Raw genomic sequence first — 15140 nt, 5'->3', positions numbered from 1 at the left:
CTTTCATTAGCTCGGTCAAAATAAAGGCTGAAATAAACAACTGATTTCAGTAATAACTATGTAATTGGCCTAAAGTACCACTAACTACTTTTACCGGTTTTCGGAGATGTTGAGGTGCCGAAATTAAGTCCTGCAGGAGTTCTTTTACATAATTTACTATTAAATCTACAGACACAAGGCTGACTAGAAAATATCCAAGAAAAGCAGCTCGATTTGTTCTGGGTGATTTCCGACAAAAGAGTAGTGTTACAAAAATGTTGCAAAGATTGGGTTGGAAAGACTTGGGAGAAAGGAGATGAGCTGCTTGACTAAGTGGTATGTAGATCCGAGCTGTCAGTGGAGAGATGGCGTGGAATGACATCAGTAGACAAATAAGTTTGAGTGGTATCTTTAAAAGTAGGAAAGATCACAACATGAAGATGGAATTCAAGAGGATAAATTGGGGCTAATATTTATTTATAGGAAGGGGAGTTCGGGATTGGAATAACTTGCCAAGGGAGATGTTCAATAAATTCCAATTTCTTTGTAATCATTAAAAAAACAGCTAGGAAAACAACAGATAGGGTATCTGCCACCTGGGCGACTGCCCCAAACGCAGATCAGTAGTGAATGAATTGAACTGATTGAAAACGTATTTCAGAACCATCAAATACCACCGGACTGAGCCAGGATCAAACCTACAAAGTTGGTGTCAGAAGGCCAGTGCCTCAACCGTCTGAGCCACTCAGCCCGGCAGTTGATTTTAGTACTAAGTACAGTAAATAAATAAAAATGTTATTCATCTCAAGACACATCATCACTGATTTCAGAGGTTAGTTTAATACCACACCGGGTTAAATTTCAGAGAGGCTGTTCACTCACAAATTTACAGCAAAAATATTATTATTATTATTATTATTATTATTATTATTATCATTATTTTGCTATTTGCTTTATGCCGCACCGATACAGATAGGCCTTATGGTGATGGTAGGATAGGAAAGGCCTAGTGGGAAGGAAGCGGCCATGGCCTTAATTAAGGTGCCTGGTGTGAAAATGAGAAACCACGGAAAACCATCTTCAGGGCTGCTGACAGTGGGTTTCGAACCCACTATCTCCCGGATGCAAGCTCCCAGCTGCGTGACCCTAACCGCACGGCCAACTTGCCCGGTATTATTTTGCCAGGACTTACAATATGTTTCCATGATACATGCATGGTGAAGTATTTGGTTTTCTGCGTATCTTTTCTGAAATTTAGGGGAAATCGGGTATGACGACATTCCGCTATAGCGAGTAAATTTTTCACCATTGTAAATTCTTGCTGTAACAGATTTCTACGGAAAAAAAAAAAAAAGCATCAATAAAGGTATTCGGTTTTCTGCGTATCTTTTCTGAAATTTAGGGGAAATTGGGTATGACGACATTCCGCTATAGCGAGTAAATTTTTCACCATTGTAAATTCTTGCTGTAACAGATTTCTATGGAAAAAAAAAAAAAAAAAAGCATCAATAAAGGTGTGTTTTCTGCAGCAGAATGTGTTTACTACTGTAGTATTACAGTTTGAATAGTGTGATGTTAGCAACGTTATGTGAACCCTCTGAACTATTTGAATTGTCTAACATCTTTTAAAATTTAGTATTTAATTATGATTAATAATAATGTTATTGCTTTTATCTCTCACTAATTAATTACAATTATAATAATAATCTTCCCCTGTGAACTATGTGACCTAGTGGAGGAGGGGAGGCTTGCACGTTCCAATGAAGCAGACAGATGAACCGTAGATACAAACATATCGGATGGGTATCTTTCGAGAGACCAGACTAACAAATGGTTCGCTGAAAGCGGGATAGCAGGCTTTCAGAAGCCGCAAGTGCTGCAGTCATGATGAATGACTGTTAGGGCCGTGAAATAATATTTAACATGGCTTAGCTGCATTGATACTGCTATATGGCTGAAAGCAATGGGAAACAACAGCTGTAACTAATTCCAGAGGACATGCACCTCTCTCTGTGAATGAATGAATGAATGAATGAATGAATGAATGAATGAATGAATGAATGAATGAATAAATGAATGATGTAATGATGATGGCTTCCTGCTGGGTAAAATATTCCAGAGGTAAAATAGTCCCCCATTCAGATCTTTGGGTGGAGAATACACGAGAGGGGACAATCATCAGGATGATGAATACTGACATTCTGCAAGTCAGAGTGTGGAATGTTAGAATTTTGTATCAATGTGGTCAGTTACAGAATTTAAAATGGAAATGGATAGATTAAAATTACGTTGTTGGTATAAGTGATGTATGTTGGCAGGAAGGGAAAAGCACACTCAAAGTAAAAGACGGGCAGGATTTTTGGCCAGGCAACTATAGAATTATCAACACATAATCAAACTATGGGAAATGCAGAAGTTGGTTTAAAAATAAATTTAAAAATAGGGTAGTGGGTAAGCTATTAAAACCAGCATATGAACAAATTATTCTTGTCAAGATAGACACCAAGCCAATGCCCATAACAATAGTGCAGGTTTATATGTGTATTTGTTCAGCAGAGGAGGAAGAAATCTAAAAAATATACGAAGAAATAGAAGATTTAATACAATATGTAAAAGGAGACAAGAATCTCATTGTGATGGGAGACTGGAATGCAGTGGTAGTAGAAGGAAGAGAAGGTAATGCCATAGCAAAATTCGGAATGGGACAAAGGAATGAAAAAGAAAGTATGGGTTTCTATATCAGACAGGGCATATGAATTCAAACAAGGAGGTTTTATTGTATCAAGAAATATACTGATGTGCAAGTATTGCAAGTGTTGCTTTAACGTTATGTGAAAAGATGCGCTTAATAAACACTGTTTGTCGGAAAAGCACACTTAAAGAAAAAATACATTCATTAAACCAACCAGGTAGACAGTGAATCCCATCCTAGAAAGAAACCCTTGATATAAGCAAACAGCAAAAATCTTTAAAAGATGCATTCATCCTGGAAACTATAGAAACATTCGATAAAGCAAATATTCCAGTTCAGAAAATTAATCATATAGCCAATCACAAATGGATGAAAAAGTAAGTTTGCAAAAGTGATTATGTTAACTGATTTTGCAATAAAAACACAAACTATCACAGTTTACATTCTGAATCAACACTTTGTGAATAAAACCAAAATCATTTTTAAACACCTCTACTTATTGCACAAGAAAGTATGAAAGTTTTTCATCTTTACCAGCCTGTTTCAAGATTGGTCAACAAAAAATTCAATCTCATCTATCACCTAAATCCATAGCACGGCTCTGCTTGAACACAAAGTACCTTAATCAGCCACTCAGTAACTGATGAACAAAGGGATGAATAACAGCAATTTTGATTTTCCTTACAGGTAAAAATATCCAACATGACTTCCTTATAGTAATAAAAATAACATTACACTAAAAAGAAAAGGTCTCTGTTAAATGAATATCTTCTTACCAGTTTGAAAACAGCCTTTGACATTGCCAGAGAGCATCTGACAGAGAAAAATCATCGGAATGGCCATACTCTTCCGCACAGTATTTTGCAATATCCGCTGCAAAGAGACAAAATATTTTCAGCAATAAAGCATCAAGATCTGAAGATGATAAGATGAGTTGAATAATATTCTCGATTACTGCATCATGAACTGTAAAGGAGTGCAATGATAAAAGGAATACAATGCACTATCAGATCTTATCACTATAAATGAGGCATTTCATAAGAGAAAGACGAGTGCCTCACCAGTCAACTTCTTTTTTCTTCTTTTGCTAGTGGTTTAATGTTGCACCAACACATCAAAGGTTTTCAGCAACGCAAGGATGGGAAAGGGCTAGGGTTCGGAGGTAGCGGCTGTGGACAGGCATTTGCTTGGTGTAAAAATGGGAAACCACAGAAAACTATCTTCAGGGTTGTCAACGGTGGGATTTGAACCCACCATCTCCCAAATGTAGAAAGTAACCATATTGTTTTGAAGATTGCAACAACATGGCACCTATGGCTGGTTGAAATTAAGCCTATAGTGCTGCTCAAAAGAAGGGCAAACAAGCCATTGCCAGTCTTTGTCCCTGTTATGTTATAAACATACATGAAAGTGAAACTATAATGGGGTATTATGAACATGTAGAGACATATTACTATCCAATTAAGAACAACAAAGGGTGTTCTAATCAGCCTGGTTATTCAAGGAAATGTCAGAAGTATGCCACAGTAATAAAGCTCACAGATGAGAAAGTGAAGACCCCCACAGCTCTTCTCTTCCATGCGCAACCTCACAACACGAGTTTCTGGACAAAATATTCACCTTCAAAATATGGAACTATCAGTGTTTGCCCCCCAAAGAACATAAAGAAGACAGTGTAATAAACTATTAGCATTCCTGCTTCTAGAACAAGGTTTCCTTTACAACCGTTACATTCTTCAGTCTGCCGAAACTAATTTTGAATAAATAGATTTATAAACTACCTGAAAAAGAAACAACTTAATTAAAATAGAATAACACGTTTCGTTCTTGAAAAAACATTATTATACTCTGTCATATCTCACTCAAAATATTTAGAAATGTACAAACATTTATGTTTATTTCTGCTTAAATCCTCAAAAAACTGAAATCTGGAACTTATCTTACTGAAGTCCTCTCTTCTCTCCATTCTAGCACAGATGCAAGTTGTTGCAAAAACGTTCCTCTGTTGTTGGCGCAACTCCAGCTCGCTAGTCAGTCCATTGACCTTCCACCGTGCTGCACTCCCCATCGTGGCTAGGTCAATGATATACTATATTTTATTTTTAGGGCTGCTATCATCATCATCATCATCATCATCATCATCATCATCATCATCATCATCATCATCATCATCATCATCATCATCATCATCATTTTATTTTTTCTTTGTTTCGGCCAACTAGGGACCACATCAGTTCAACTGTCTCCTTTTTCAAGCCTTAACTGCCACCCAATGCTCCTGCATTTGTCTCCAGTGTTGTTCTTTTCTCTCTTGGGTCCGTGCCTTCCCTGTCTTCAGCTTTGGCTTATCCTGGAAACCTTTGTACGTAAGTAGTTTTCCTTAAGCGGAACACGCTCCTGGATATCTTTAAAAGAAATTTCCATTTCTCAACTTCTGTGAACTGTGGCCCTTTAGTTTTCTTATCTTGAAAGTACGTTAATATCTGTTTAGATATCCTGGCTGGCCTCATTCATGTCATGTGGCTATAAAAGGCAATCCTTCTTTTTCGAATCATGTCACTTATCTTCTCCATGTGCTTGTATAATTCACGGTTGTGACGCCTTCTGTACTCGCTGTTTTCTTTGATGGGACCCAGGATTTCTCTCAAAATCTTCCTTAGTCTCTAGTTTCTCCATTAAACCTTTCTCGTTCACTGTAAGAGTTTCTGCCACATACAGAGCCTCTGTTGAATTAAAATCTAGCAGGTTCCACCTTTTCAATACAAAATAAAATGTTGTTGGATGGTATTTACAACATTATTTTATTACAGAACGTGTTTCATTTTGACATCATCATCAGCTGTATAGTGAGTGAAAAACAACTTGGCGATATAAACAATAAACAACAACATATTGCTGAACTTGACTCCTTAAATTCACCTTCAAAATATGGAACTATCAGTGTTTGCCCCCCAAAGAAACAGCTTTACAGCAAGAAAAAATCTTGTGATGTCACAAATATGAAAAAATCTCATCTGGGTGATGAGTTGTCTTCAAATTCCGTAATGGCTATAATTCTGTACACTCGTAACGTCGGATTCAAATACGATCTTAAAATTGAGGAGTTAAAGTTGAATACAGTCCTTTAATGTTAAAATGTTCATTTCCTATATACAGTGATGGCCATTTTGTAGATAAAAACTTGTTGTGTACAATACAATTGTTAAACTGTGCTGTCTTCTTAGCTTTGCTAATTTGTAGGAATGTAGTTTTTTTGCTGTATATATAATGGTTGGAACTGTGATTTGATTTGCCCTAAAGTTGTTAGGTGGGCATGGCCTCTCAGTTCAATACAACCCTCTACGGCTGTGTACTTCACGTGACGACTGCAGCACTACTAGTGCTACTACTAGTACACAGCCGTAGAGGGTTGCATTGAACTGAGAGGCCATGCCCGCCTAACAGCATATCTAGAACGCAACTTGCAGAAAGAAAAAACATTTTTCAACTCAAAAACAAGATCAAAAACACAAAAACAATTATTACAAAACAAACAAAGGGAACACTACTGTTATAATGGACCAAACAGATTATATCGCCAAAACAAAAAACTATTTTACAGATTGTTCCTTCACAATAACTGATAAAGATCCAACCCAATCCATTCAAAAACAATTAAAACGGATACTCAAAAACACAACCTTTTTGCTAACTGATAGTGAAAAAAACAAGATTATCAATATGAACCCAGGACTACTGACTGTCAAAGCGCAACCCAAAGTCCTTAAGATGGAGTTCCTATACATCCTATAGTAAATATTTTAGACTGAGCCCCCTTTATAAAACATCGCAATTTATTCATCAATTGCTGAGTAAACAATACACATTTCAAGCAAACAAATCCGTTAAAAACAACAACAAATCAAACAATTAGACAGCTTTAAACTGCAACAACATCATACACTGCATTCATTCAATATCACCAATACGTATACAAATATAAAACCCGAAAGCGTTTTACCAATCATTCTAAAAAAACCTACGTAATCATAGCCAACTTAGCCAACTCGAAATAGATGACTTTATGACCATCCTGAAACTTCTAACCAATAGTAACTACTTCACATTCAACAAGGTAATATACAAACAAGATGGACTAGCCTTGGGTTCACCAGCATCTGGCATTTTAGCCAATATATACTTAGATTTCCTAGAATATACAAAAATAGGGAAAGACAAGAAATTTAACAACATAATCCTGTAGTCCAGATTTGTAGATGATACGTTTATTATTATGGACCAACGTATTACTGACGCATCTACCACCCTGGCACACCTTAATAATATCGATCCAGACATCAAGTTCACAATTAGAATCTGAAGTTAACGAGGCCCTTCATTTTTTTAGATTTAACCATTACTAGGCTACTGTTTTCCTTTAAATACAAAATTCATAAAAATCCAACACGCACTGCTACAAACATTAAACAAGACTCCGTACACCCCACCTAACCAAAAGCATGCTACCTATAATAGTTTAATACACTGAGCCTTTAACGTTCGCATGTCAAAATCAGATTTAAATAAAGAACTTAATGCTATACGCAGCATTGCATTCCACGATGGCTACAATCATCGTTTTATAGAACGCATAAAACATAATACCAATATAAATGGTCCGTCAATGGATATTATAAATTTTCCAGCTATCATTCCTGGTTGCCAGCGTTTCGCCCCCGTGTGCTAGGCTGGGCTCATCAGTTGATACCTAGCACACCTACCAAGACACATGGCTAGTGCATACAGTGGAGGCCACTGCGTAGGCTACTTGGAGCCACCAGCAGTACCAATGCAATACGAGACATTGTCTCTTACTAAAAATTGATGACTGCTTGGCCATCAGATGATATAGATGTTGATTCCCATAGGGAATCTGAAATATTTGTCCCGAATGAGTAAATTTATAATACCAATATAAATGGTCCGTTATTGGACATTATAAATTTTCCAGCTCATTCCTGGTTGCCAGCGTTTTGCCCCCCCGTGTACTAGGTTGGGCTCATCAGTTGGTACCTAGCACACCTACCAAAACGCATATATAGTGCATACCATGGAGGCCACTGCGTAGGCTACTTGTCCAATATTGGACCATTTATATTGGTATTATAAATTTACTCACTCGGGACAAATATTTCATATTCCCTATGGGAATCAACATCTATAGCATAATATATAAGTTTAGGCACCGACCGAAATCCAATTTACAAAAAGAAACAACTAGATCAAAAACTTATTCAACCTTTACATTTAATTCTGACATTTACAGATTAACCAACATATTTAAGAAGAAAAATATCAATATTTCCTATAGAACCAAAAATAGAAATCTCGACATATTTCATAATTCTAGCCTAGTTAATGTTTCTAACCTTTTGATAAGTCAGGTGTATACAGATTTCACTGTAACAACTGTGCCAGCACATATATTGGACAAACAGGAAGATCCTTTAAGATCAGGTACAATGAGCATGTCAATGCTATTAAATACAGGAGATTTTCGGCAATAGAACAGCATATAAATGACTATAAACATAGCGACTTGTCCGAAAAACCTACAATTTTATTTGATAAACTTATTTCAGTATTTAATAATCTAAAAATACCAAAAGATCAATCAATATACAAAATAATACGTAACACACGAGCCTACTACCCCAATGTAATCAACGCCCTCCTGACCAATGCCCTCTAGCTACCGCCACCACCCCTAACCCTACATTACACGCTCCACCTCTCCGCTAGGGCTCACAGTCTGTTACCTGTCATTTTGCAAGGCAGTTCCTCTTCAACTTTACTTTCGTCAACTTGGTGCTCGAGGTGAGTTTCTATTTACAAAAAGAATTCTCTTTGTCTCTGCTTCCGTCACGCTAATACGCAATATATTTTCTTCTTTTAGGTCCATCTTGGTTCGAGATCTTTCTAGATCCTCCAAAATCCTTTGGAACATATTATTTTTTCAAGAAATCTCGTTCATCAGTCTATAATTCTCAAATCTATGCATATTTATGGATACAACAATCAAAATATAAGATCAATATTACGTGACACATATACCAATATAATTAAATTTACTGTATCCACACAAGATACATGTCACTAAACTTTAGATACTATCAAAGCAAACTGGAACATTCTATACAGTTCATTAACATATATTCTATGAGAAACTGTTTTTACAAAAAAATTGGTTGCTTCAATCTGACTGTCTCTGCATGTATAATGACTTTTAATATTCTAAAATGAAATCAGCCAATTTTACTGTATTTAAAGATAAAAATTTCATTGTTCCGTATTGAAAAGTATCACAGTTAAAATTGAAATAATAAATAAAGAGGTTCAACCTATTCAATACAAAAGAATAAGAAATACAGTGATTACATTCTTATTTAATGATAAGTAGAAGTGGTACCGGTTTCGACCCTAGTCCAGGTCATCATCAGCCCTCCTTCATCTCCCTATCTTATCCTTCCTCAACACCGTTTAACTTCAATCTCTTTTATTCTCTTATTTCACTATTCCTCATCCTCTATTAATTTATCCTATCTTTTCTTTTCACCTCAAAAAAAAAATTCCCACTTCATTTCGGTTCTTCTCATTCAAATTTAACTCTTGCCTTGCGCCGACTTCGACTACTTCAATCACGACCTGAATTTTTTACATTTTAAAAAATAGTGCACTGTGTATATATGTTTTCATTTGTTTCCGGTATTGCGCTTTTTACTATATTTTTTTCTCTTCACAATTGTTTTTTTCACGTCAACTGTTCCAAAAATTCTACAGGATCACAATTACTTATTCAATTGTATTGAATTATATTATATGTATCTATATATACTTACATTCCCACAACCGAAGCAAATACTGGATCATTAAGCTATTCTTCATTTTACGTTGGCGTTTGAAACCACAGTGCCTGATGTTGAATATATCGCGCTGATCATCGGGAACTGGCAAGTTACTTCAATTGATCTACTCATCTTCAGATTCAGCACGATTATGGATCTTCATATGTGTTCGATTGTGTTATGACTTTGTGCCTGACAGTGTATACAAGCTAGCTCATTTAACCGTTCTCTGCTTTTCATAAACATTATAAGACTTTGCCTAACACTGCATGTGCCATACTGCCGTTCAGAAAATTACGCACTGTTTCTTTTAAGTGACTTACATTTTACTTCTTCTGAATTTTACAGTGTCTACCCCTGCCATTTTTATATCGCCTCTTCTACTGATCCAGAGTGAACTTGATCTTTTATTTTATTTTTCCTATGCATTGTTTTTCATGTTTTAATCGGCTGATGATGACCTGGACTAGGGTCGAAACCGGTACCACTTCTACTTATTATTAACCCTTGAACACCCGAATTTTTTATCTTTTGAAATGTACAATTTTTCTTAATAAACATTCGTAGGATAGGGTATTATTCAAGGAAGATCCATTATTTTGAAGCAAACATGTTTAGTTTCGGAAATATAGGGTGTTGCATATATGCAATGCTAGGCGCTTAAGTAGTAGTCTGCAAGGTACCAACTTATATGTTGTTTTCTTTGAGAAAATAATGAAAATAAGAGAACAATGAGAGTGGAGAAGATATAAGTTATTGTTGAGTTTACTATTTACTAAGAGACAAAATAAAATAGTTTATATACAATATTTACAGTACCTATTATACATATATACTGTATATATACACTAATCAAAGTAAATATATTTATTGGAAAATGATATTGAAAACTGACAGGGTATTCAGAGTTCTTCAGTTTACTGGTGTGATCATTTGCTGTGGGTTTCTCTGAAGACTCAGTGATCTGAATGTCCCTGTGTGTGGAACGGAATGAAACAACTTATGCAGAGCCCAACGTCACACTTTACACACACTATGCTTCGCAAAGTCACTATCAGGAAAGATACCGAAAGGTGGTGAAAAGTCTTTTACAGTCCAGTTTAGTGCAACTTGAGGTATGAACGGATTTCGATTAAAAACACAATGAGCAGCTGCAGAAGCACTATCATTAGGCGGGACAATATCACACTCATCATTGCAATCTTCCACCAGTCTTTCTTGGTTGGAAAGAACAACTTCAGCTCCCGCAGCAAGCTGCCTACGACTCAGGTTGTCAATAATCTCTCCCTCGTCCTCATCTGCCGAGTCTCCATCCAAAAAGGGGTGTAGGCTCTGGAGGTTCAATAATAATAATAATAATAATAATAATAATAATAATAATAATAATAATAATAATAATAATAATAATACCGGGCGGTACACCTCTACGCGACGCAAGTTCAAATCTTGCGCCAATTGAAACTCCTCTACTGGAGAAACCCGGAACTTTACCACTGAACTAACTCTACTAGTTATCAGAAGAGGTCACTGGGTGTTTTTGATTTGCTTTTGTTTTTCATGGATCAAGAAGTGTGGACATTCTCTAACAGATGTCTCTACCAAAAACTATGGTAATACACTCTGGTGTAATGGAATGTACTCTCCTGAAGAAATTTTGTATTCCTAAGTTTTGTTTTTACTAAATTTTGTTCTGTGGTTTGTGGGTTGGCAACAGTTATCCTTTCTTTCTGCCTGTTTTGAATTTAACCAATCACTAATTTTTGTAATTAATTTTTGACCAATAGTGTATGTCTTCTTCGATATGGATATGTAACTCTAAGCTATCCAATAAAGTTGAGGGGGTGTGTCTATTCATTCTTGAAAGGTCTCGAATTTTCCACGAGGGTATAAAAACTGCTGATTTTCTTGTCTCGGGGCCACTTCAGTAACATCTAACTTAGTGTATGGATATGTAGCAGGGGGCGGGAAGCGCGCCTCTTTCTTCAAGCAGCAGCTCTTCAACAAGGTAATAGCCTGTTAACATCTTTATTTCTCGCTTGTTCAGCAGTTTAACTCTCGGGGAGGGTTGAAAACCTTTTAATATGTAACCTACCACTTTAAAATAATTCCTCTTCGGTCTATGTAAAACTACAAATCTCTTCTACTGTAAAGCGGGGATAGAGAGTGCTGTACCCTCTCGAGCTCCCCTTCAATTTTGAAATTGAGGTGACATTGTTTTCATAACCGTTTCCTCTCTTCCTTAATGTATTAAAGTTTTCTCATACAGGTCACCTCTCTAGCTTAGGACTAGCCCCTGTGTATCGGCCTAGAGCCACTTAGGTTTTAAAAGTGTATTTGGAGTGCAAGTTCACACCTCCAGTCCTCTCTGTACTTTGGGCCAATAACTTAACCTGTTGTTTTATTTTCATTACGAAGGCCCTGTAGGTTGGGTATTAAATACCCCTGTTTCCTTGTGTGCCTTGAGGGCAGATAGAAGTAAAATTCGTTGTGGCCTTTGATAGGCTTGAACTTTGAGAGCGGGTCTGCTCTTTCCTAAATTTGATTTCTGTGTGCCTCTAGGAGGCTTAACATTGTAGTTAGGAGCAGGTGCTCCTTGGCATGATGGGTTTTTCTGCCCCTTTGTTTAATTCTGTACTTTGGTAAAGTTGGGCTAATAGCTCAAGGATTGTGATTGTGGGGCTCGAAGCCCAGACCTTGTAATAATCCTCTAACATTTGTATTTTTTCTGTATTTGATTTTTGGCTTGTTGTTGACTTGTTAAGTTTTCAAATTCTATGTTACCATTGTTAAGTTTTGAAAATATCACCTTGTTGAAATTTTAATTCATCTTTCAAACTTCTGTAGTTGAGACCTATTCCAGCCCACACCTTCTTTCACCTCTAACTACCACGGATATCTCCGTAACAATAATAATAATAATAATAATAATAATAATAATAATAATAATAATAATAATAATAATAATAATAATAATAATAATAAAATGCATCACAAAACTGGTATACGAGTTTGAATTGCATGCACAGCAACGAACGGTTGTTACGTCAATAACAAACCCTTCAATACAATATGGTACATAAAGAAGTGATTTGACAACGGATCCGCCTAGCGTTGCAAATATGCAACGCCGGGAATATGTGGATCTCACTCGCCCACGAGTTATTAATTGTAAAAGGAATCGTGCTACATTCAAACTCTGATGAATTTACTTCCTGGATTTCCTAAAAGAGGTTAATTATTTCTAAATCATAAAATTATATGGCGAATCTTACCTCTTACGGTATGCCATTGTGATAGTTGGAACACACTGAGAAATTCAAACATACACCTCGTCAACAATAAAGTGGTGACTATTGATTAACCGACTCGTAACAAAGCACAACACTTTCCTTTACCGAATACATGCGCAATTTTCATTCGTTTACTGCAAAACAACTTCATACATTGAAAGAAAAGAGCACTGGCACGCCGTTGCACATATGCAATGCTGGACATTCATGGGTTAAATAATGTAATCACTGCATTTCTTATTCTTTTGTATTGAATAGGTTGAACCTCTTTATTTATTATTTCAATTTTAACTGCAAATGTAATTTAAAGATGTATTAAATTCGATAGGGCCAACTGAATACCCTAATGTCCAATCAAGTTATACTTTATGAATTTTTTTTTACAAAAACTCAATGCTGTAATCAACCTTTTATAACATCTACAAGCAATTTGACAATGTCATTTACTATTTTTATATTCAAAAGATTGTATAATATTTATGACTTGAATTGTATCTCATAAGAATTATTCTAAGTCTTTGTATATTAAATATACAATTTTTATGGTGTACACCCAGTACGAAAACTTAGTTTAAGAACAATAGTTCAAATTGTACATACCAATTTTTTTTAATTATGTTAGCCTAGTTTTCTAAATGCCTTGTAACAATTTTCTTGGGCTGATGATGGCAAGCAAAGTTGACAAAATCGGTCCCTATAATGAGATCAAATACATGTGACGTATTAATAACTTCATAATTTTGTAGTATTGAATAGGTGGAACCACATATTTCTTAATGTAAAAGCTATTCTGTAGAGCATTTGAGAGAATCTTGTAAGTTATTGACAGAAGAGAGATGCCACAGTAATTGTTCACATCTGTTATCTCCCCTTTCATATGTAGTGGATGAATTATGGCAGAGGTCCATCCACTTGGGAGTTTTTTGCTTTCCCAGATCTCTTGAATAATTGCATGCACCCACAGTTCAGCAATTACCAAATCTTCACCCAGTGCCTTGTTGTCTTTCAGCTCTTGGATGATATTTCTGATTTCTGCCTTCATAGGTGGGGACGAATCTGGGTGGAGGTTTGGATTTTTTTCATAAACGAATGTGGAAGTTAAGTGCGTTATTTTTCTGGAAGTCTTGCTCAATCTGTACCAACTCTTTCTTGTTAAACATATGTTTCACACCACGGATGGTTTTTAATGCATATTTTCTCGTATTTAGGAAGTTGATCCTGTTCGCTTCATTTTCGTGGCTATTTCATTTCTGCCATGCAACCTGTCTTAGCTGTACTGCTGCATCGCATTAATTATCCCACCAAGCATGCTTTCTTGATTTTGTGAGTGGGACAGTCTCCTTAACTGTTCTGACTATAGCCTCCTGCAATTGTTGCCAATTCTTGGGATTTAAAGTTTCCAACTTGTGGGTGAATTCTTGGTTGCTCTTTAGCTTGTCTCTGTCAAACTTATCAGTTTTTCTTGGAGTAATCTTCTTGGTATTTCTTAGAATTAGCCTAACTTTGATCTTCGAAACATAGTGATCCGAGTCTAAGTTGGCATTTCTCAGAACCTTTACGTTCTGGATCTCTCGTTGCGCTTTCTGTACAATGGCTACATGGTCAATTTGGAATTCACCAGGGTTGGATTTTGGAGAAATCCAAGTCTTCTGTTTTCTGGGCAGGTGTTTGAACGCAGTTGACTTTAGGACTAGATTGAATGCTCTGCATAACTCCACAAGCCTCTCTCCATTATGATTGGTTCTCCTGTGAGCTGGGTATTTTCCAATAACCTTCTGATATTGTCATTCTTTGCCAAGCTGGGCACTGAAATTCCCAAGTAGAAAAAAGGCATCTTTGTCAGGTACCTTTGAGAGGATATCTTCTAGTTCCTCCCAGAATGCATTGGTTCTGAGTCCTTCTTATTCGCCTGATTGATCGGCGCATGTACGTTCACCATTGTGTAAACTCTATTTGTACACCAAAGAGGAAGAGTATAGGCTCAGCTGTTAGGGGAGGTGAAGTCCACAATCGAACCCAAAATCTTGCTGTTGACAATAAATCCTGTGCCTAAGTTTGGGATGGTTTTTACTACTTGTTTACCAGTCTTGCCCTTGAAGATTCCATAACCTTGTGACTCGAAGCAATGTTCATCAATGAATCTTGTTTCCTGAATTGCAGCGATCAATATCTGATATCGGGACAATGCATCAGTTACCTGTTTCAGTTTGCCAGTCTTCAGAAGGGAGTTTGCATTGAGAGTAGCAAAAATGTTCTGGCGTTTGTGTCTGATCTTTCCTGGAGTCTCCAATACCT

General features: G+C 36.4%; 1 protein-coding gene across 2 annotated transcripts in view; it reads right to left on the bottom strand.

The window, feature by feature from the left end:
- Nucleotides 1–15140, bottom strand: part of Irbp (Inverted repeat-binding protein) — a 178088-nt gene that overhangs the window by 89788 nt on the left and 73160 nt on the right. For both annotated transcript variants that reach the window (XM_067147594.2, XM_067147593.2), the window contains one exon: nucleotides 3448–3544. In XM_067147594.2, coding sequence (XP_067003695.2) covers nucleotides 3448–3544 — 97 coding nt within the window. The remainder of the gene's footprint in view (nucleotides 1–3447; nucleotides 3545–15140) is intronic.

The sequence above is a fragment of the Anabrus simplex genome, chromosome 5 (assembly GCF_040414725.1).
Source record: "Anabrus simplex isolate iqAnaSimp1 chromosome 5, ASM4041472v1, whole genome shotgun sequence".
Taxonomy (NCBI): Eukaryota; Metazoa; Arthropoda; class Insecta; order Orthoptera; family Tettigoniidae; genus Anabrus; species Anabrus simplex.
This window is presented reverse-complemented; position numbering and strand designations above follow the sequence as displayed.